Source organism: Dermacentor andersoni, chromosome 6 (assembly GCF_023375885.2).
Source record: "Dermacentor andersoni chromosome 6, qqDerAnde1_hic_scaffold, whole genome shotgun sequence".
NCBI classification, from domain to species: domain Eukaryota; kingdom Metazoa; phylum Arthropoda; class Arachnida; order Ixodida; family Ixodidae; genus Dermacentor; species Dermacentor andersoni.
The window spans coordinates 61,623,405-61,647,843 of record NC_092819.1 but is presented as its reverse complement, the minus strand read 5'-3'; the positions used below and the strand labels follow the sequence as shown (position 1 = coordinate 61,647,843).

General features: G+C 47.6%; 1 protein-coding gene across 1 annotated transcript in view; it reads left to right on the top strand.

The window, feature by feature from the left end:
- Positions 1–24,439, top strand: part of ss (aryl hydrocarbon receptor spineless) — a 155,506-nt gene that overhangs the window by 110,889 nt on the left and 20,178 nt on the right. The window contains exons 4-6 of the mRNA XM_055066672.2: positions 10,209–10,298; positions 12,683–12,818; positions 22,412–22,485. Of these exons, the coding sequence (XP_054922647.1) occupies positions 10,209–10,298; positions 12,683–12,818; positions 22,412–22,485 (300 nt within the window). The remainder of the gene's footprint in view (positions 1–10,208; positions 10,299–12,682; positions 12,819–22,411; positions 22,486–24,439) is intronic.

Below are 24,439 nucleotides of genomic sequence, written 5' to 3'. Positions count from 1 at the left end.
TAGCAGAGCATGCTTGCATTGCGTGTGGCTTCAAGAAAAAGAATTGCTCAGCCACTAAAAAAGAAGCACGCGTCTTCGTCTTCACTGTCCTCTTGACAAGTGCGCACCACGTTTGCGCTGCTGGTCACACATAATGTTTAGCAGCGTTTTTGTTATGGCATAACACACTGCATGCTGCGTCCACAGTTGTTGCTTGTATACTGCTCTGTGATAATACCAGCGACTTGCTAATTGCTTGAGCTGTTGAGCACAACGGAAATCATGTGATAACTGATTGATTGATTGATTGATTGATTGATTGATCGATCGAGCGTTTCATTCATTCATTCATTCATTCATTCATTCATTCATTCATTCATTCATTCATTCTAACGCCCCAACAAAAGCCTATGTAAGTGAGGCGCCGGACGAGAGGATACGCATAATTTTTACCGCCTGTGTTCATTCAGTATGCAACACTAACGTTTTTGGATTACGCCCCAATTGTAATGCGCCCGCCGCGACTGGTAGCCGAACCCGCCACCTTAACAGCGGAATGTCATACCCACCGAACCACCGCGAAAAATAACTTGGCTGTTTCGCTCTCCAGCTCCCTCTCTTTCTGCGTTCAGTTCGATATGCCGGGTCTCGCAGAAAGAAAGCGGCTCATCTCAGCAGATCGAACCTGCGACAGCGCCACCTTACGAGAAAGGGCAAAAATAACGAGAGAGAGGCAAGAAAATGGCAGCGGCAGTCTAGCTAACCTACATAAGGTGCCGCTCGCACGTTATATATATATGGTGCTTTATTTATGGCACGTGTCACCGTCTCCGCAGCTCCCGGCTTGCGGACGACTGCGGGGAATTTTATGGCAGCGGACAAGAACCAAACCGCTCGATCTGCCGAAAGGAGCGACCGAAGCAGAAAAGAACAGAAAAACGAAGAGACTAAGGAGAGACACGAGCAGGGAATAAAGAAAAAGAAAGAAACCAGGAGGCTCGCGTCGATGTCGCCTCTCTTAAAAGCCCGCCACGGATGGAGCTGCGGTGCCCAGGCGAGCGTTGCATCGAGGAAAGTTATAATGCCCTGAAATTAATCGCGGCTAGAGGTGCAGGCGCATTTATGTACAGATAAGAGACGGTCGAGATGCGCAAGGTGCCTCCTAGTTTTGCTTTCTTTTTTGTCGCTGTTATTGAGTGCTTCGGTTGGTGTGACAGAGAAAGAGAGCTATAGGGGAGGAAAGAGAGGGGCGGTGGGGTCTTCCCAGCTACGCTTAAGTCGAGAGGCGAGCACAGCTCACTTTACTATCTGGCTTCTTGACCGGCCGAAGAAAGCTATCGTTGCTTACAAAAACCATGTTGGCAAAGAAGAAAAATACATATATATATATATTTTTTTTTTCGAATGTGACGGAATGACTGCTCTACATACCACGCTTCTCCGTCGGTCTGTGTCTGTCCGTCTACCTGGGTGTGTTATTGTGTGCGTTTGTGTAGGCGTGCGTGCGTGTTTCTCATTTTATTACCGTTGTTAATTATGCCGTACCAGCAAAGCGACTCCTTGAGGTTTCTGCTTCGTTGCGTTCACCAAGTCGCCTTTCCTGTTTGTCGCGTAATAGAGAAGGAAACTTCTGGCAATTCGTTGCAAATTGAACTGGCGTGTTGCATCCTGCTATCCAGCTCTGCACTGCTTATTCTTTGACCAGCTGACCGCTGAAATAGCGTAGTTTCATGCTACAGTTGTGCGTCTGAACGCGCTCAATCGAGACGATGAGCAAAACGAGAACAAGGTGAAAGCGGGAGCCAACGTTTCGACAAGTGTACTTTTCTTCTAGGAAGTCTTGTCTTCTTGTAGAAGAAGTGAAGTCCACCTGTCGTAACGTTGGCTCCCGCTTTCACATTGTTCTCGTTTTGCTCATTTGCTTGGGCACTTGCAGTTTATTGGATTTGATTGTATCACATAAACAGCGGTACAAAAATATATAGAAGAAAACAGGTTGGAGCAATGAACCACAAATTCTACGACCGCCATAAAGCAAGTAAGTACACAATCTAGCCCAATAAAAAAAAAGCTTCGGCAAACCGCTGCCTGTACGAGCAGCGAAATGACATTGACGTGAAAAAAAGGGCACCCGATCAAACATGTACGGTACTTAACTGGTGCAGGCCAAAAGCCTAGCCGAAGCCGGTAACATCGCCGGCAGTAAAGTCAACTTGGAAGCTTAATGCTGCAGACACACACAAGATGTGTATAGGTAATTCGGCTGCTACGACCAGAAAAGCCTCTAAGCCTCCGCAGTCTGTTCAGGCTCCAGTGCAAACAGCGTAATCGTGTTCGAAGGTAAACACGTACAACGCTCCGCACAGACCGAAAGGGCGCACTGCTTGACTCACTGAGAGAGAATCGAGACACGTGAAAGGCAGAGAAAGGACACAATGTACCAACACCAGGAACAAGCAGCGACCGAAGACAAGTGTGGCCAGTGACTGAAGAAATAACAGACAACAACTGCCTACACAATCCGACGGCAACCGCCCAGAAGTTGCGATGTATAGGACGAGAAGAGAGAAAAGAAAGCTACCGGGTCCGGGGCGTATGCGACAGACCGCGAAGGCTGTATACGTAAACGTCTCAATCACGGCCGTTCCATCTCCGAATGTCCTCCCGAACCCGCCCCCTGCAGTCTCGCTCGATCGCTGGTATAAGGACAGGGGAGACAGACACGCCCGCTCGCATACCGTAGCGAGGCCGCCGCACAACAGTCGAGAAGGGTACAAACGCGCGATGCCCGTCCGTTACGTCGCCCGGTTGCCCCACATTTTCTTGATATCTTTCGTTATGTGTGCAGTCGTAAAAGGAACGGGCAGTGGCAGTCGCGTATACATGGGGAACCGTCGCAGAGAGCTCTTGTCCAGCGATTGAGGATCCCCCGGCGGGCCGCGCTGCATGAGTATAGACGTACATACACACACACACACAAGAAAACAAGGTAGATGCAAGGGGTTCAAAGAGATGCGGGAAGGTGGGCGGGGCGGCCAGACATCGGGAGAAATGTCCACCAGATAGTCCACCGAGGGGGCTGCCGTATTATAGCAGCGGGCGAGCGACGCACGCACACATACACGCGCAACAAAGATGTCAGTGTCTGCGCGAGCAAGCCAAATACGACAAGAAAAAGACAAAAAGGTAAAGCGATGACGAAAGGAAGAAGGCGATCGCGAAAGGTAAGGCTAGCGGGGAAATAAGCTGAAACCGATAAACGCACGACAGACATATAAAGGCGATCGAGAAAACTGCCACACTATATATAGGCGCTCGGTGAGCGGCCGCGCGTCTCTATCTTAGGACTGTCTGCAAGCTCTTGAGTCCTATTCGCTATGTGTTTTTCTTTGAAATCTGTGCTCCCTATTTCATGAAGGAGCGCTTGGCATTTATTTGTGTGTTCTTGTCTGGCCACTTCTTTTCCACGCTAAGCTTCAAAACTATGGCTCAACGAATGCGTAAACGAAGGCGCGGATGTATCAAAATGGGAGGAAGAGAGGACCCACTGTCGTCGCTTTCAGCAGCCATCTTTTAAACGTGTGTTTCTTTTACTTCGCCGCTCCCCATCCAGGTCTGTCCTTTCAACCATTCTTGCCAAAACAGACGGGACACGCTCACCGACACCCACGCACTCGAAGATACATAACGCGCGCGTGCCCCGCTGAGTGGGAAAAACGCTACGCGAAAAGACAGAGTGGGGGGAAGGGGGGTTTGTACGGGAGCATAAACTCGCGTCGAGATGTTGAACGCTCCCGGGTCGTCGCTCCAAGCGGGTGAGGTGGGGGGGGGGGGGGCGGTTATGGAAGGCGAGGGGTAACAGCAGCAGCAGCACCAAGGCATCGCGGCGCGTCGCAGGGCCTGCAGCGGTTCCGATCGATCCGTATAGGCCGAATCCAACGTCGGGTGCGCGCCGTGGGCGGGGTCGTCCGTGCGGCTTCCTTTGTCTCCTTCTGCCTCCTCCCTTTCTCTGTCCTCCCTATTCCCCTTTACGTCATATTTTTTTCTTCCACACTGGTGCTCTATTTTTCCCCTCTCATCGCCTGGAACGTTATAGACGCTTTCGCTCTCTTCACAGAGTGAGAGAGAGAGAGCGTCTATAACGTTCCTTTGCAATACTCTCGATACGTAGCCTTCTCTTTCTCCCGTTTCTCCCCATTCCCCGATCTTTCTTTCTGTATAGGCAGCTCCTTTCTTTCTGATTCTCCCTACGCTCTTCCTTCGCTCTTTTCCTCCCCTGCCGTTCGACGTAGGCACTTTATCCAGTCGGCGCGCCTTGTCCCGGTTCTTCCCTCGCTTTTCCTTCTCGTTCTCCCATTTCCCTCTCCCAACGCGCGCGCGCGACTCGATTCCGTCCAATGGGGAATCAATGGAACGCGCAGCGGGTTTTCCCCGCGGTGGCTGTCGTCGACCGTCGCAAGGCCGGCTTCACCGAGCGTGGCTGTGCCGCGGAGAGCGGCGAGTATGGAGCACGCGCGGTCGGGCGCTTTAGATTGGAGATTCCCAACGAAGCTACCCTCGCGGGTGCCTCGTTTCGGTACAGTCTTCGTTTAAAGCACGCCGGCCACTTAAAGGGCCGTTGCCAGACTGTGTGACCTGCGACTGAAATGATAGTATACTGACTGGTGCACGGCGGTCCTAAAGGACGCTGTAGACATTCCTGTACACGCATCGTTCGGGCTCTGGAGCCCCGAGGTGGCAAGAATGTCATGGGGACCATTTGATAGTGTTTCCAAATTTTGTTGCCTACTTTTTCTGTTTTTGTGGTTTTTCATGGATAAAAGCTTTGGTTAATAGGCTCTTTGTGCGGCCAAAGTTATCCTTCACTGCTGCGTAAAAAGACGGCTTCTCCTACGAGAAGGGACGGACTGTGTGCGTTTGATACTAAATGTACAAGCAGGCACGTATCTGCTGATTCAGAGTTATAAGTAAGCCGATTACTGGATTCGACTGTTTGATTCTCGACTGAAATCGATTCGAGCACAACCCTTCGTCGACTTAGCGCCAGCACATCCCTCCACGGCATAGCCAACGGCTTGCATAGGAATGTTCTGGACGATTCCATGCACTTTAACACAGAATGGAGAATTAGATTAAACTGACGCACGATCAGGTGGCCGATTCAGAACGAGAGAGAGAGAAACAACTTTATTCGGTCCACTATAGACGTAAGCAAGCTCCACGTCACCTGGCTAGGCCCACTCGGGGACCATCAGGTGAAACCTGACGGCCCTCTCGCGAGCCCTCTGGACTGCCAGGATTTGAGAGGTCTGATCCTGGGCCTTAATTAGCTTCATCATTTCCTCTTGAGTGAAAGGGGGACCGGCAGAGGCGCAGCCCCGCAGGACATGTTCGAAGTCCGCATAATCATCACACAGAGGGCAGTCCGGGCTTGGAAACCGTTCGGGGTACATTGTGTGCAACGCCGCGGGGCTCGGGTAAGTGCTTGTTTGCAGAAGCCTTAGAGTGACTGCCTGGGCCCTGCACAGCGAGGAGTGCGGCGAAGGTAGGAGTCTTCTTGACAGATAATTATATTTGCAGATTTCGTTGTACGAGCAGAGAGGCTCGGGTCGCCCATGAGAGGACGCGTTGCCCAGCGCACGGTCAGTCAAACCTCGTGCAGCCGAGTGCGCCTCCTCGTTGGGGTTGATCGAGGCACCCTCAATGGTTCCAAGGTGGGCAGGGAACTAGGCCAAAGAGTGATGTTTCATGTCTTTGGCACTTTGGATGATACGTAGGGCCTGGGGAGCCACCATTCCCATCTGAAAGGCCCTGGCAGCGGCCTTGGAATCAGAATAAATCGTGTCATGTACACTGTCCGTTAATGCAAGAGCAATAGCAACCTGCTCTGCAACGCTGGAATTAGAAGTGCGGACGGTAGCGCAGCTAAGGATTTTAGAATCACCGTCGATGACCACTGAGGAGAAGGCCTCTTCTTGAACATACGAAGCAGCGTCTACGAAGCATGTTCGGTCCTTGTTCAAGCGGGCACTGGCGAGCAGAGCTTTACCCCTGGCTCGTCTTCGTCCTTCGTTGTAGGTGGGATGCATATTTCGTGGCAACCGGTGTATGTAAATCTTGGACCTTACGTCGCTAGGCACCTTCACAGCGTCGAGACTGACGACCGTGGGGTTACGTCCCAGCTTGCCAAGTATGGCTCGGCCCGCTGGGGTACCGGAAAGTCTGACAAACTGGGAAAATTCTTGGGCTTCAACGATTTCTTCGAACGTGTTGTGAATTCCCAAATTGAGGAGGTCTTTTGTGTGCGTTCGGATGGGAAGGCCGAGGGCAAGCTTGAAGACTCTTCTGATTAGGGCATTGATCTTGTTGCGCTCCGATACGAGACTGTTGTGCATAGCCCCTGAATAAGCGAGGTGGCATAACACGAAGGCGTGGATAATCCGGATCAGATTGTCTTCCTTGATTCCGCGGTACCTGTTGGCGATTCTTCGGATCAGGCCGAGGGCGCTTTCGGTCTTGGAACAAATGCGTTTGAGGGCTGCTCCATTGGCCCCGTTCGACTCGATGAACATTCCTAGGACCCTGATAGTGTCCACCCGCGGTACTGGGGAGCCCTTACCGGTGAGTAACGTAATGCGGCTCTCTTTTGCTGGCTTCCAGGACCAGAACGATTCAGAACGAGAATATTTTTTTCTCGTTCTCGTTCTCGTTCCGAGTCGCTCTCGTTGATTCCCATCCCAATCAAATATTTCAAATAAACCTGCGCGTGCTTTGCAAGGTAGAACGCTGTGCTGCGATTCAAAACTCCGCCGCAGTGGGTATATATACGTTGCCAATAACTTCTAGTGGTATTCCGTTGGCGTGGTTACTATAAGGCCGATTTTATCGCCTGCCCCTGGATATATGGACCTTGTGGTGCGCGCAAACAAATACACGCAGGCGGAGATACGATTCTGGTTGAGCGAGTTACGTGAAAGAGATAGACGACACATTTGTGGGCTTGTAAAGCGAACAGAATTCATTGCGCAGCTTACTCCAATCTCTTCCTAAAGTTTAACTGAGAAGCCAGTGGACGGAAGCTAAAGGCCTCTTTCTATTCGCAGCAGCACTTGCTCAGCGGGGCTCTACTTCCGCGGTTTTCTGGCGTTGATTACAGTGGTTACCCTTTCGCAACAAAACTGCGCATCTTTACGACGTCGTAAGCTACTGTTCAAGGAGACCGAGACGTACGAACAGGCGCTCTTAGACGGGCTGAACGTACGTCTCACATTTACGACGCGCTTAAAAGATAATCGTGTAACACACGGTTGAATGCAACATTCGATCCAATTTTTCTTCCTACGCCTTTAATTTTAAATCGTTTATCGTACAGTGTGGCTTTACATCTTCCGTGGGCGTTACTGGTCGTAAAAGCAATCATTGCTGTCTTATCTTTACCTCCTGAGTAAGCGAACAGGGGAGGACGAAGCGGAGTATTCGTTTAATATGGGGCTGGGGGGGTATCTCTCTAGAAACGTTATGTGCACGCAAAAAAGAAAAAAATATGCAGAAGTGTTGTTTCTGTTTTATGGGTGTTCTATAGGTGGCAGTAGGTTAATTCGAAGACCTCTATAAAACGAGATCATCGGCGTTTAGAAACGCCGCGCATCACAGGCAAAGTACAAGCTTCCCCGGCAGTCTCTTTGTCTGTAATATTTGTATAGCCCATCAGCACTGTGTCCTTGCATCAGTTTTTCCGCGAACTGATCAGCACTTCAGTCTTTTTGTAATTAGATTAGACCCACGCCCTTCCTTAATGCGTGCTGAACACGTTATTTACTGCAAAGGGCTTATATTATATATATATATATATATATATATATATATATATATATATATATATATATATATATATATATATATATATATATATATATAATGCCATTAACAACAACACAGAGAGTTCCTTATTCAAAAGCCCAGCGGTTTGCCGGCGTATAGGTATTAACCTTCACATTAGTCTGCAAGAGAAGGGGAGGGGGCGGAGGAAAGCCCTAAAGGAAGGAGGGCGGAAGAAAGCCGAAGAAAAAAAGATACAACTTGTTGTCTTGGTTTCACTATGGAGTCAGACTTGTTCGAATGTATGCGCCGTCTTAACTTCACTGCTGCCTTTTTACATGATGTGCGTTGTCCGAATAACAGCTAGTGTTCCGAGAGAAAAACCAATTGATTCAAGGTAATTAAAAAAGAACTCATGTGCTCGACGTTGCATTGATGGAGGGCACCAGGGACCTAATATGCGCCTTAGTGTAAAAAAACATGGGCAGGTTGTTGCCATATTTGTCTTGCATATTGCCCTTTCATCACTGTATCCGCTCTACAGTGTAGTAGGTCATGTTCGATCATTTCCAGAGAACCACAGTTATCCCAACAGGGGGCTTTTGGTTTGACCAAGACAGTAAAGGAGACTGTCTGTTTGCGCCACGCGCCACTTTAAGTCGTAGCCGACGGTAGACTGTCTCTAAATCCCGAGGTAGTCGCCTTGGGTTGGGAGCATTGATTGAAGTTCAGAGTCAATATAGTACAACAAAATGATAATGCCCGAAGGGAGAAATTAAGAGTTTATTCCGCTCCTTACAAACATACCGCTTTGCTAATGCCGATGTCTCAATTTTTTTTTTCAAAAAGTGTATTTCATGAATTTTGGTGGTAGTGGCCGTAACAAGCCACCTCATCCACTTTTTCATTGCCTGATATGTCAATGTGCGATGGAATCCACTGAAATGTTATGAGACGAGCAGATCTACAAGTTGAGCAGCGCAAGCATGTAATATCCCTAAAGCATACTACAGTTCACTACATTAACAGTTTCTGAAGTCTATGAAATTACCCGTGTCACCGGGCAAACAGCAACCCTCTTGAGAACTTTAATCCATGTTCCCACTGCTGAAGACAGCAGTACAAGCGCTCCGTGCTTCTCGACTGACTTTTTCCAGCAGCACAAAAACACTGGAATCAATAATTCGCCCTACAGTCGATGTCGCAAAAAGACGAAAAAAAAGAGGGGGGTGGGGCGTGACTCGATCACGGTACGCCAAGGTTACACCAGCACCTTCATTAGAAAGCAGTTGCGTAAGCTTGCCTTCACGGAATAGTAAAGTACGGCGGGCGCTGCCCCCGTTGCTCGTTTCGTTGTACACAACGGTAGCTTTAGGTCAGGGAAATATTCAAATGAGCGTATGACCAGAGCTGAACCACATGTACCCCACCGCTTCGGCGACAGTGTCCAAATAAACTTAATTAAAAAGAAACAACGGTAGAGAGGTTTGGCTTCACTGCATAGACACACTTCATGCAGTGAAGTAACCTTGCCGTCGTGTGGAACTCGAGAACGATATGGAGTGAGTTGAGCGCAGAATCGTCGCTCTTTCAAAGTGCGACTGGCTTTCTATAGTCGCACACACAACACTGCGCAGTATTCTGTGCACTTCTTGCTGCAACTTTACTATTTTATTCTGAAGAAAACGCTGCGTTGACCTATTCCAATTCCGACGAGACCGGTATGCGTGGTCTATCAGTAGGACTACGAAGTCAAGTAGCGTTAGCAAAGTACGCTCCTGCAATGGCAAAACGAACGTTACTAGAGTCACAGAGACATGATAAGTCATAAAAGATTAAAAAAATTAAAGATCGGTGGCGGACGCCGTTCTCTATTTCCCGCATCGGCTTGCCACACACAGTGGCATGATTGTTGAGAACGTCTACTCGGGTCCAATCATTAATCGGTGAAGTACCCCACAACATGTAACTTTAAAAGAATTACAGGGACGATCCAGAAAGTTACGAGATCTAAAATACGAGATCCAACTTTTCGTTCTTTAAAATTTATAGCGACTAGTATTGAAATTGCGGCTCCTCTTCTTACAAGCCTAACGACTGTTACATTGATAAATCGTGTTATTTCTTTTTATTTCTGATCGAATTTTATGCTCAGTCACACTGCTCACTCATATGGTAAAACGAGAAATAGCCATGGCAGTTTCAGACTCCGGAATGTCTGCGTAACACCGTAGCAGCATCTGCAATCACGAAGCAATAAATTGAAAGTGGAAATGACAGCGGCCTTCAATAATTTTCTTTCAACGCCTTTACACTAAACGAGTCCCGTCTTAATTCTAACCTTGATATAACATCGCATACTGTATACGATGCTGCGATTATGAAACGTGGCCTAATTGCGGCGTTTGCAGGCGCTCAACGGCTTCCTGCTCATACTCACCTGCGACGGAGAAGTTTTCTACGCATCTCATACGGTAGAAACGTACCTGGGCTTTCATCAGGTGAGTTCCTTATAAATATTTCGTGCTTGGTTCACTGATATCGGCAACTGTCGTTTAGCTTGTAAGCACGTTAGAACAACTACTACCTTAAAATAGCACGCAAAGTTTGCTCCCGCCAAGTGCGTTCCTGATTAAACTTTTGTCTCGTTTCTACTTTTCTTTATTTTCTTACGACGGAAATCCGTTTTTTTCTTCTCGTTCTGAGCGTTCCGACGCGGCTAATTTGTTCACCGAAACGCGGACCGTTGGTCCGCAACTGCTCTGTAATGTGTCCCCGGGCTACTTTACAGAACAGCAAAATAAAGAAATTTGTAGTCTCACGTTAGACATCTACTGTACTGTAGATACTAGATGCGTACTAGATGCGTACGCGCACCTTGAGTCTGCGAGCGCTGACGTCGCCCGAAGAGAAAGACCGTCGCGCAGGTATTAAAAGAACCGCGGGAAGGGATAGAGCAGCAGAGAGAGAAAGATGTGGAGTGACGAAATAAATCGATCTGAAGGGATGACAGAACAAAGAGACTTTAAACGATAGAAGAAAAAAAGAGAGAGAGACGGACAAAAGGCGAGGTAACGCGCTCACGGCCACCTGGCGATGGCGGTCATTTGGCGGCCCCTGCCTACAGCACAACGGCAACGACGCTCGCCATAGGAACAGCAGCAGCAGTTGCACTGGCGACGGCGTTGTCGCGACGCTTCCGCCGTTGCCGCTCGTTGAATGGACGGCGGCGGTGGCGTTCGCGCTGCCAACGCGCGGGGACCGCGCACCGTTCGTTCGTTGGTCGTTCAGCGAGTGCGTGAGAGAGGGAGAGGGACAACAAAGAGAATTGGAGGGCGTGCGTCGACGGCGGCGGTGTTGGGTGCTCGCTGAACCGTGGGCCGTTCATCACTGGGTGACATCAATTAGGTCCTGTCCGCGGACGCAATTAACGCGACCCCCCCTTCTACAGGCCTCCCCACGTCGTCGCAACGCTCCCCATCTTTCACTTTTTGCTCGCCCACTGTCCACTAAACGCGTCGTGCATCGGCAAGAGTGTACAACGGTCAAGCGGCGACGGCGGTCTCGTCGCCTACGCGCGTTTCTTGTGACGGATTTATTGGGAGGTGATGTCGGGCTCACTTATGTATTCTGCTCGCTTACGAGATCGTGTGACGCAGTGCCCTTCGCGAGACGGCCAGGGAGTGCGCACGGCGAAGTTATTAAACATCGTGACACCTTATGCGCAAACGGTTTATTGTTTACCGCACTCGTTGAACTATTTCACTTATCTATAGGTTTTGTAAGCTGCGTTTCAGCGATGACGTAAGTTTTGTTACAATCACATATTGACAGGGGGTTGGCGGGCGACGACGATAATAAACGCTTCTATACGTTAAACTAAATACGTGAGCTGAAGTTGAAATTATGACGTCACTGCCCCTTAAGAGGAGGCGATGAGAAACAATCAGCCTACGTTGACAAGTCATCACTTTCGGACCACTCTACGTACTTCTTTAAGGGCAACAAATCCTTGCAGCAGAGAAAATGAATACGAACTTTTATTTTTGAAGTTCGCAACCGCATAAGAGGTGCTGATGACGTCCGAGTGGGACGCAACGGATTTGCGACATTTTCACGTGTATGGGCCCATCTACAGGCAGTGATCAGGTCCTGTCATTTTCGTTTGTTTTAGAATTCAATATAATTCTTCTCATCAGTAAACCTTTTATTAGGATCTTCCATACGTTTATAGGATTTATGATGCCAAGAGAAACGAGAAACTTCTGCATAAATTTCAACGTCTCAGCACACGTTCTTTGCTTCTGAGACTTTTATTTTTTTATTTTTGCTTGCGACGTCAACACTCCCAGAAGTAATCTACGCAGTAATCCCTAAGCGTGACTCACCAACCTTTGCCACACTCGAATTAGAGCAGCAGAGCGAGCCACATATTACTTGCATTCTTGTGCCTCACGGGTATTGCCTCGTAGTCATGCATGCTATAGATTCATCTAACAAGCGAATGTGTTATTCACGACCTCTGTCCGCACTGTCACCCTTAAAAGATATCTCCCCTTCCCTTTCCGCCGGTGTTAAGTAACACGATAGAGGAGTATACAGTCAAATTCGGCTATAAAGAAATCATCTTTAATAGTTCATAAAAGTTCATTATAGCCGGGTTTGAATTAACCGAATTATTTATATATCGCAGTAATTTCATCCTGTTTACCTTTATCGCCGCAAGTGAGCGCGACGTGGCAAATGCGACGTCGCGTTCAGCTGCAGAGTGTGCTATACCCGTGATCCACTTAACTATAGACAGCTATGCTCAAGTTGCAATGCACTTGCCACATCTGATGCGTCACCGCATGATCGTGTTACGTGTTCACACCTGTTCCGACAGTCAGACATCTGCCACCAGAGCGTCTACGAGCTGGTGCACTCGGAGGACCGCGAGGAACTGCAAAGGTTTCTGCTGTGGAACTCGCAGCTGCCTTCCGACCGCAGCGCCATCTCGCTTCAGGAAGCTCTCTTACCAGGTGAGGGTTGCCTTAGGCCAGAGTGTTTGAAATCACGCAGATCAACGAACTCCGTCTCACGCAAGTATAGACTTGTTTTGTTATTGACCTAGTTGGTACAGGATCGCAGAAATGGCACGAATAAGTCGGCAAATAGTAGCAGAAGACTAACAGTAGTGTAGATGACACTGACAACTTCATTTTCTGAAGTTGACGCAAGTCTTATATATCAGATCCCTCCCTGCCCCATTCCTTCGTCGGTTAGCCGTTAACTCATACGACCACTCTTTGGAAGGTAGTCCTTACCTTGCGCGCGTGTGTCTGTGCGCACGTGAGTATGCATGTGAATCCGCGCGCATGTAAATGTGCTCGTGGCAGCGTTCGAATTTTTTTTTTTTTCAATGTTAGAGAATAATGCGCATAAAAACACGAGATGACGACATCAGTAAAGCTCTAGAAAGCAATTCCCGCTTGACGAGAAAGAAGAAAAAAACGAAGTCCCGAAAGAGGATAAACACCGCAGAACAAAAGCTCGCGTGGCCACGTCAGTGCGTGCCCGCCGCAGACTGGCAAGCACACCTGGATGGCTTTCCCTGCTCCGAATGCGCCGGGAGAGATTTCTCCCCTACCGAAAGCCCAGCGAAAGGCCGCTCCCCACCGCCGCAACCATGAAGCGTGCGGTCGGGATCACGAGGGCCACGAAACCAAAACAGCGCTCAGCCAACCACGAAAACACAGAAAGAGATATAGCTTGCAGAGATCGGGCAAAGGTATGGAAACAGCGCTCTTGTTATCATTGCTTTGTTCTCTGCGTTAGAGAGAAAATGGGATTGGGATATCCCGAAGCTGAGCCGGTAAAAAGGAGGCAGGGCAGACGATGAGTAGACAGCCCAGTCGTCTTTGGGGCCGCAGGCAGCTGCCTTTCACATTGCCAGCGCTTGGACTAACTCGGCCCTCAACTCCTACACACCGTACTGAGGCATCTATGCACTCCCCTGCGTCCCTTATGTCAATTCTTGCTTTCTCTCTCTCTCTCTTGTGTTCATCATCCGTATTCGATTATTCGACGTATACCTTCTCATATCGTCCCCACTGGTCACGCCATTCGCGGAGTAAATGTAAACCACGAACGCTGACAGAAGAAGCGGAGAAAGACAGGCGTACGCCCGAAGCTTCGGGTCTCCCAGTGTCCCGTCCGAAAGTGGCACCAGTATATCAAGCGGTGAGTGCTCTAAGCGCACTGCTGTTTCGCTTGAGCGTCGTTACCGCCGTGCACTAGATATATGCATGTACCCTTCCAAAAACATCGCTCTCTCTTCCATTTTAACGTCCCCTTTATACGGGCCAATCCCCTCCGCAACGCCCTAACCGCGGCGCCAGTCCGTTTTCCTTTAAACGTGGTCACGACCGCGCGACCGACCGCTGCTCGTGGCAGTGAGACGCATATAACGGGGTGTCCCCCCCCCCTTCCCTCCCCCGCTACGCGGTCGGTGAAACTCGCTCCGAGTAACAACCTCATTAACATCATAAATCAAACGGAGCTTCCTCTCGTGTATACCTATCTGCTCGCTCTCAGGAACTCCCTCCAGCCTTCCAGAATATCAGTATTTCGGCCTCGTACGCTCCCAAACCCACCCGCACCTAATCCCAAGTTTTCCCTGACGCGCGCATTCATGTGCGATGCTGCAGCCCATCTTTACTGTAGTTAGTACCCACTCAACCGGCTCCATGCATGCACGTGACCTATGCGTACGATAAAGAACACGACAGGCGTTAGAATTAAAGCAATCATTCCTTCATTTTCATTGCTATGTGCTCCTTAAGTTCTGGTTCTTTTGTTTGTAACCTCCATATAGTCTCGATCAGTGGTTAATTGCGCGTTCATGCGGGCCGGTTGTTACATCTTGTTAAGCAATAGCCTTAAACAGTGCGATACAGGACAAAGCAAAAGAACTACAGGACAGAGTGCTGCCTAACAACTGGTGATTCTATTGCTGTGTCCGTTGTCGCGCTGTTTAAAGTTGTTGTTTAACAAGTGGTTAACTTATATGTATCTTACAGAGTATTCTATTCTTTTGGGGCAACCCGATTCTTGACCAGCCCCTCAGAATTGGTTGATGATGGAAACGTAAAGGTCTACATCTACAAGTTGAATTGAATTGAATTGAATTTAGTCTCCTTGAACAAATACACAAGAAAGGAGTAGCCACAAAAGGCTACTGAGATTAGTAGCTTGACGAGGTGGCTGCCCCTTTACACAGCAGCAGCAGTTATTAAACAATTTTCATACAAATGACTGCTTTCATACATATGCACGGACATTGATTGCACAAGGGAACATAAGCATCTTGCAAAATGCGAAGGAAAGCTTCACTATAACGAGCAAATACAAGAAAATAGATAAATAAATGCATCATAGTTCACAGGAACTGATTTCGTATTGTTTTTTTGGACAACTGTGACACATCTACAGATTTGTTAGCAAGATTAGTGAGCAGAGCTGGAAGAGTAAAAGCGATTGATTGTTTCGCATAGTTGTTTTGAGGAGTAGGTATGTGCCAAATATTTTGCTGACGCGTAGTGTATACGGCAAAATTTTCTCTTAATTCTGAAATCTCGCTGTAAAAAGATTCGTTCTTTTTTGTGGCCGAACAGTATCTCTGGAGTAAACGATAGTTATAAAAATTATGGACATTTATAACATTAAATTGTTTAAAGAGTTGCTGCGTGTGAAAATCATATGGGACGTTTGCAATTATTCTCATAAATTTCTTTTGAATTAGGAACAGTCGGTTGAGATTCGTTTTTGTTGTTGTGCCCCATACTAGGTGGGCGTAGGATAACTGAGAAAGGGCTAACGAGTTATATAGTAGTAGTTTTATACGTTGAGGAATTATATGTCTACATTTGCTTAGCATACCCGCAGTTTTGCACAATTTTTTATGAGTTTCGTGGATATGGTCATGCCAAGTTAAAGTACTTGAAAAATATATGCCCAGCACTTTCATGCATTCTACTATTTCAATCACATTGTGACCAAGTGTAATCAACGGCAAGTTTACAACCTTATTTTTTGGTCTGAAGAGTATTGCTTTTGTTTTTTGCGGTATTAATAAGTAAGGAATCGCACTTTGTCCATTCCAGTAACAGCGGCATTGGTTCATCAGATATCTTTTGTATATCGTCAGTTGTTTTACCGGTGATTAATAATGTAGTGTCATCAGCATAGCAAATTGATGTTACATGTGGATTTAAGGTAAAGCAGTGTAGGTCGTTAACGTAAACACAAAATAAAAGTGGCCCCAATATGCTGCCCTGAGGTACTCCCATCTTTATGCATTTAATATCTGAAGATGTTCCTACTGTTACGTATTGCTTACGATGCCTTAAGTAAGAAGCTATGAGGTCATACGCAATGCCGTGTACACCGTATGACTGCAATTTATCAAGTAATATTTCATGCTGTAATGAATCAAAGGCTTTCGATAAATCTACGTGTACTGCCAGTGTTAAATTACGGTCTGAAAAGTTTTTTCAGATCATTTCCTTTTGCTTTAGCAGCGCGGCTTCCGTCGAACAATGCTGACGAAATCCATGCTGAAAATTATGTAGTAATGATTGCTTAGAAAAATAGACAATCTTATATACAAGAACTTTTCTATCGTTTTGTAAAAAACGGGTATAATCGATATGGGTCTATAGTTCTTCAATACATTGCTGTCACCGCCTTTAAAACTTAGTTACTTTTGCAATCTGCATTTTTTTTTTTGGAAATGCACCAGTGGAAAGGATAAGATTAAAAATGTACGTTAATGGACGCGCTATCTCATGCACTACATACTTTAGTGGTCCTAATTGCAGGTTGTCTACGTCACAAACGCTACTGTTTTTAAGGTTTATTATTGCGCAAGCCACCTCTTGAGCGTCTGTTGGGTAAAAAAACATGGTGTTTGGGCTTGTGCAAGGTCTTTGTATACTTTTGTGTTGTGTTGCGTTACTTGTGAATTGGTTAATGAAAAAATTGTTGAACAGGTCGGCTAAACCAGAACCAGAAACATAATCGTTACCGTAACATATTGACAAGTTGCTTGTATGGTTACTCGTTTGTTCTCCCTCTATACTCAATGAATGCGGGTGTTTCCGTTTGAAAGACCTGCCTGTATACAGTGTATCGCAAAAGGGTTACTGCCGCCGCTCACTGTCTGTATCTTTACCGGTAGGGGTGTGCGAATATTTGAAACTTTCGAATAACAAATCGAATAGTGTCCTATACGATCCGGTCTTTGAATCGAATAGTCACTATTCGTAAATGCGAATATTTTTCGAATACTTTTAGAATACTTTTAGAATATTTCAAAGCACCAACTATGCCCAATTAAACATAAAATTCGCGCCAAATAACGGTAAATTTTCACCCCCGCGGGCATAATATACATAAAACATGAGAACTGGCGCAATGGATCAGGCTACGTGTCTAGGTACCCATACTTTACAGATTATACAGCGATCATTCTCACTGTCTCAAGAGTCATGTGCATGTGAAGAAACTGCTTGTTTGTTCCTAATTCTCAATTTGTGTTTGTAATAAAAAACGCTTCATAACGTACTACGCAATCAGGCAAACTTGCTAACCTTAAGAATACTAGGTTGTGGACATCGTTTTATATTGATTGCGATAAAGGCTGTTCATTATTCAAAAACTATTCCATATTATATTCGATTCGATTCGGTATCAAAAATCGATATTCGCACATTCCTACAAGTTAGCGGCACGCAGAACGCACTACGGCGGCTTTTGTCATCCAGTCAGACATAGAAAACACGCTTGTATGTCTCTGTATACTCTCTCGCTGCCTATTGAATAGAACCATTCACTCGCATCCTCGTCACTGCCCGGCGACGAAATCTGAAGCGCGCGGTTCTGGGCGCACGAGCTATCTGCCGCCCCATGTCATGAAGTCAGGCGTCGGTGTACATTGTAAACGACTTTCCCATTCCTTGTGAAACTTTCTGTGGCAAATGTGGATATTTTTCTGAAGCAAACAGAAAGAGTTGTATTGCGAGGGGACTTATGCGAAAATTGGCCTCAATTATCACATTGTAGTACAACTACTAAACATTCCATAAGCGTGAGGTTGTACGTCGAGAACCCGAAACATGGGCTAAGAGTACCAGCATTCGGTGATACTCATGACGTTGGCTGCATGTAGGACAACTGTGCACACGGCATTTATTACTTTATATGAATCCCCCCCCCCATGTAGTGTACGGCTCCATGACACTCGAGATATACTCGAGGTGGGGTGCAATGCGCACTAATTATTTGTTTAGTTTCATTTTCTTCTCTTAAGCAATACTTTCTGCGATAAAATAAAATGCATTGAACAATGAGTAAAGTCACATTCTAATTCTAGTTGAATGAAAAAAAGGACCATAGCTCTATAGAAGGTTGAAAGGTCTGCATAAAAGCTAAACGAGGTTACGCCCATGCGAGATGACCGGTAAACACCTAGCAGTAGCGCATTGCCTTTGTGCATGACAAACTTGCGAAGCGGTGCAGCATCCACGACTTCCTCTCTAAGCGCGTGCAGGCATGCGTTCGTGCGGGGGTTCGGAACACACGAGTGGTGCTGCGTGAATTCAGTGCAACGTTTAAAACAATTATCAATTCGTCGTTCAGTGTCTTATGCCGAATTATTAAGGCATTTCATGTCACGTTGCGTTACCGCGTTGTTCTGCAATGCTGCACCACAATACCCCCATACCCCCAGGGATTCGAAGGAGTAGCGATGAAAAGTGCTTTGCTCTTTTTAGCTGCGGCAAAGACCAAAAAAATAAAAAGAAACGAAAGAAAACAAACAAACGAGACGCTAGCGGAGGAGCTCAGCCTCAACTACGGCACCTCCTTCCCTGCTTGGTTTTCACCTTTACTTTTCTGGTTCGGAGCATGAGCGATGCGGAATCCCGGCCAGCAGCACGAGATCAATTTCGAAGCGGGTTGCACAAAGAATAGGGCTAACAAGAGCCACGTGTGCAGGCCAGGGAACGACAAAAGAGGCGGGCCACCATTTGATTCTTGCCTCGAACCCCTTTTACCATTTCCCTGCTCATCGGACTTCGTGGCTTATGGTTTCTACAGTTTAAAATGGCACACCTTCCTGTTCTTGATTTCTTTTTCTTTCTTTCTTCTCTTTTTGTCTTGCACATCATTATTTCATCTCTTGTTTATCTTAAACGCTGCTCATTTGTTTTACTTGCTAGGGATCGTTATTCTACTAAAGGCTTGGGTCTCGTTCGTTCGTACATTCATTAGTTCCTTTTTTTTTTTGTTCATTCGGCACATTGGAAGCCAGACCTGGTCTCTAGAAGATTGTACTGACACTCAGATTATTGAGCAAGCGAGCAGAAAGGGAATACAGGAATCACCTGCAGAAGAGTATTGGATTGGGCTGGTCGATACATTTCGGAACGCTAAGGGTAACAGCGTTAAAAACAAGACGAAGACGAAAATAAACACGACGCCGTAAGGTCGGTTGTCAGTCAACGCCGTGCTTGTCTGCTTTCGCCTTTCCCTGTTTTTTAGCGCTACCACCTCCAAGTTCTGAATGTAGGAAATATAGACGCAAAACAATGCTTGCGACGAACGCGCTAGCATGCCCGCTTTCGCTCATGACTCGCAGTGTGTCCGAAATGAGTCAGGACGTAAACAAATAAAATGAAAAGCGCCATAATCAACGCACGCGAAGTAGCCGAACGCATGCCGATGCGGACAAACTGGTCAAAAGAAAGAAAACAATCACGCGTTTCGATTGGAAAATACTTACTTCCCTTCATCGAAGCGACCGGGAGCTGCACCTCACATTGACGATTGCGGAGGTCATCATTGTCGATGGAAAAATCAGAGAAAACAGCAACGACAACCAAAACAACCGGGCGAAGCGCACCTGGGTTTGCTGTCACCTCAGGTCGCAAAAAAGAAGCTGACAAATAAAGAACAGCGGGCGAGAAGCTGACAATTTTCAAGAGAGAGCTGTTCGACCGACTGGCCGGCTGGCGCCTCATTTCGCCCGTCTGCACGACGACACACCTCGGAAGCGCCGCGTGGCGGATTTTGCAACTTTTGATTTGCACCTTTCCACTGCAAAGGTGGTCGTTGCCGGAAAAGTGGTGATCGCCTCTGTACCGATCGGGTCCCGCGCTGACACTGCCCCGCGCTCCTGTCAAGCACGGTTTTTTGCGGGTGGAAAGGTGCGCAGTAAACATGACGCCGCCGTCAACGCGCGCGCTCGTCTCCCTTATGTCGCGACAGCGCGCACACCCGGTGGTGGACGCCGACGAAGAAATGAAAAAAATATATATATGTAATAAATGAAAACAAAATCAGGAAGGGGCGCGCTTTCACCTGCTTGAACGCTCGAGCGGTTTCTTTGTTTCCCAGCGAAGCGCGGGGAAGGTTGGAATCGGGGCTGGTGGTTGCGGGGTGCCGTACGGGGCAGGCTTGCCGAAGCAGTGTGTTGAGCGGCTAGTTGTTGTATGGGAGGGAGCCAGGAATGAGAGAGAGTGCGGCGCACACGTATACGGTGGTGCGTACGGTCCCGCTGACACATTGAATAATGCAGGCGGGACGACCGGCCGGCCGACCGACAGACAGAGCGGAGGGGAGCCAGAAATAACAGGGGAAAACGTTAATGGGCGCCCCTTGCCAGCCCCACGCCGCCGCTGCCGCCGCTTACCTGGCGGCTTGCTAAGCAGACAGGGAACCGCGCAGCAGAGGCAGAAGGCGCCGGGTGTTGCGGCGCAGCCGACGAAGCAGGGGGAGGACTACGAAGGGGAATCCGCGGCCGTGCTGGAGCCGAGCGCGAGCTGGGCGATAGGAAGTGGCGAAGGAACACTATACCACGATGAACTGTGGCAGCGAGGATTTTGAGGGCGGAAACGTGCCTACGAGAAAGCGGAGGAAAGGGGAAAAGCAAAAAGTGGGAAAGGAAGAGGTGGTTTAAAGAGGCGACGTGCTCCGGCAATAGCGGTAGTTTCACCCCCCGAAAAAACACCCTTGCCACTGAATTCGGGCGTTGATTGTGGTCTTGCAGGGATTTCGAGTTGTGCCGTCCCGGTCGTGTGCGCGTGTCTGCACACCCGTTGGGATGGCCCGGTCCAGTCCCGCTATATTAACGCGACAGCGTTAAGGGCCCCCTGTCGCAAGATATCCTGTGTCGGCGTCAAACGTCGTTTCGCAAAAAAAAAAAAAAAAAAAAGGAAGGATCATTCCGAATCACAACCACGCAGGACCCTCCGCGGTGCGCAGATGCGTTACTGAACTAATTGAATTCCTCAAAGTAAAATGTGTCAGAAAAATCGTAATGTACGACCTAAACACGACCTACAGACACGATAGCGTCGGATTGTGATTTGAACGTACCAGAAAACAATTTTCTTACGCGGCAACACAAACACAAACCCCTTTTACAGCGTTTCTTCCATTCATAGAACCACGCGGCCCGTTCGATTTTTTGCAACAACATGTAGATGGCGCTCGCCTCCGCGCATCCGCAAGAAAGCTGCGGTTGCCGGGAAGCGTGACAAGCAGTCAGGGATCTTTGAATGCTATTGCGTTCCATTCTTAAAGGCAAAGCTTAAGCGTCTTCCATTTTTTTTCGCTACGGCCGTGAAGGCGCGAGGAAGAACCGGCTTTCTCGTTCCGTAGAGGATCACTGCGTTTTATGCCACGTGACTATTGCGCTTCTTGTCAGGAACGGCGCCGACGATTTTACTATCATAGCTCGTGAATGAACGTGATTCGGTATTCTCCAGAAACATATTTTGTCTCGCGCCTAACGATGTCTATATGGTTCGTATGCCGGGTTCGTGAACCAGATTTGCATCTGGTTCGCGCCATCGATGCACCTTGTGCCTAACGATGCAACAAGGCTAGCACGTCAAGTTTCATGAGCCTTTGGCTTGGAACTTTTTGTTTCGCTCATACATGTACCGTAACAGGCTCGTAGTAGCCTGCCTTATTTGCAGATTATTGCGTAATTGTTGCTTATTATCTGAGATTAACATGGAACATACTGCGCCACTGTGATATAAATGTATGTATATAGGTGCCAATAATAATAATTGAATTTGTACGATGCGCCGAGAAGCATTTTTCGTTCGCCTGGACGTAGAGATTGCAGCTTTATGCGCAGAAACTGCTACGAATAAAGATGCGTCATGGTGACAGGCAAGGCAACCAGCCTCACACGCTTCATTTTCAGTGACTTTTATTTGCGGTTATGTACCAGTATTTTAGCTGTTAGCGTTCTCTATTGCTTTAGCGTGATGTGGTTCAGTATCGGTGCCATTGCCCGTATTTACAACGCTTCTTTTTCGGGGGGGGGGGGGGGGAGGGGGGGAGAGGAGGGTTCTATAGGCCAGGAATAGGGCGGCAGGAGAAAATATAGAACGAAATTTTATAAGGAGCAATACAATTGCAAAAAGATATGCTAAAAAGCGAGAATAATGACGGGTTTGTTATCGCCGTCTATTTTCATGCTCTCTTTCTTTTTTCTATTGAACAACTTGGCAAAGCATTTCATTGTTGGTTTGCGACTTCGCTTGCCCTTTTCCAGAGAACGCGCAGTACCTGGATAGGAATTTCACCGTGCGTTTTCGTTGCCTGCTGGACAACACCTCCGGCTTCTTGGTGAGTAACTTACAACCTTTGCACCCGCAGCGAACAAGTTTCCTTGTTTCCGTGTCAACACCATAAGCGCCCGTATCGCGTTCTTCCTTTCATTAGCCGCTCTCACATGAACGCAAAAGTACAACGCGTATCCCATGCATGTCTTAGCGCATCAAGGTAATATTACGCGAAAAAGTTATCTGTATTGCTTCTTCCTTCTTCCTAAGTAAACCGGCTCCTGTTCCCAGCGAGTGCGTTTCGTGAATGAGCGGAGGAGAGCGAGAGAGCGTGATTGTGAAGAGGAACAGGCGCTATTTTCTGCAGCCCTTTAGGGAGCACGACTCAGCGCCTTGGGGAAGGGGAGGGGGACATGGCACGCCGGCCGCAGTCTCGATTTCCCTCTCTTCCTCGAAGCGATACACCAGCGTTTGCATGCACCGCGTGAGACGACTTACAAAGTGTCGAATTACCGTCTCCTGGTCCATCAATGCGATTCACCTTCCAAGGGCACCATCGCCGTTTACATGGATGCGATGCGCTAGAAATGAGATTCGTCGTGCCACTTGTCGCATTCTTGTGAAACGCTGCTATTATACTTCGTTGTGCTATAGAGACAGAACGGAGTAAGGAAAGTTCACGGTGGGTTGAAGTGCTTGTCTACAGTTTTATTAACCTGAAGCACTGTTTAACAACTTCGTTCACTGTGAGAGTTACTTCTGAAGAAGTAAAGCGAACTCGGAAAACAAAAAACAATGAAGCAAGCCCCTCCACTCCACTGTCCTTTCTTTTTCTTAGTCACACGAAACGAAGCACACAGAGGTGTTCAGATGCACTCAATCTTCGGCGCATTAGAACGCTGCTGTAATGCGCTAGTTTCTGCGCAAAAATGCGAATTCTAAGAGGCTTCCTTGATGGGAACAGCCTCCCCTGTTCCCAAGTCCAGTCGTTGTGACCTCATGAGTGTCGGCAGTTTAAAGGAAGACAAAACGAAAGTAAATGGCTTAAGTAAAAAAGACCAAAATGCACCCTATGCTTGAACATAGAATAAAGAAGAGCAGCCCCCCAAAAAAGACTAGCCTTTCGAAAGGCAATAGTGCGATCATCATCGAAGGCAGCGCCCCGCAGCAACTGCAGCGATAGAAAAACGAATAACAAATGGGGCGCTCTCAGGGGGTTGCCCCCGTTTAACGGAACGTGCTAGTCCGTGGCAATGCATCGAAAAAGAGCGAGGAAACAACAGCATTCGAGGTAGAAACAAAAGGAAAGCGAATAAGAAAGCCATTGAGAGACCTCATAAGCGTGCATGCGCACCTTCCTACCTAGGCCACAACCTCGGGGGTACGCGTAGAAAACCTCGCTAAATGGCACTCTACCGATCGCCATCGCCATCAGCGCAGACTTTCGCTTTCGCCGCTGGGTCGGTCCCCATTGTTGCTATTATTTTCTTGTTTGCGTTGTTTCCTCCGGCTACTATGCCTCGCAAGGGCTGTTATAACGCTTGGAAGCGCCCGTTTGCAAGCGTTATATCTGTTCAAGCGGACAGGCGTTATTCTTATACTGCGCATGCCATCCTCCGCTGTTAGGAACGTGTGTGGCTGTGGTGTTTAAGCAGTGGCCCGCTCCTAGTTGTTCTTTTGCTTGCTTTCGAGGCTAAAAATGACAAGCTACGTGACTGCTTTTCCCGTCTCTAAGGAACAAATTCTGAATAGTAATCTACTAGACAGGATTACCTTCTCCGTAAACTTATTGCAGTGTACGGTACAACGAAATACGGGAAGACCATAGGCGGGACCACAGTAGCAGCACTGTTAGCGACATTTAGTGGCAGTTTGTTTAGCCACAAAGCGTTAGAAACGCTTCTTGTTTGTTTGTTTCATGCTGTAATCATCAAAGAAAACTATAAAAATAACATGGATCTGAAGTTTTCCCTCTATAGTGCTGAAACCCGAGTGCCCGATCGATCGATCTATCCATA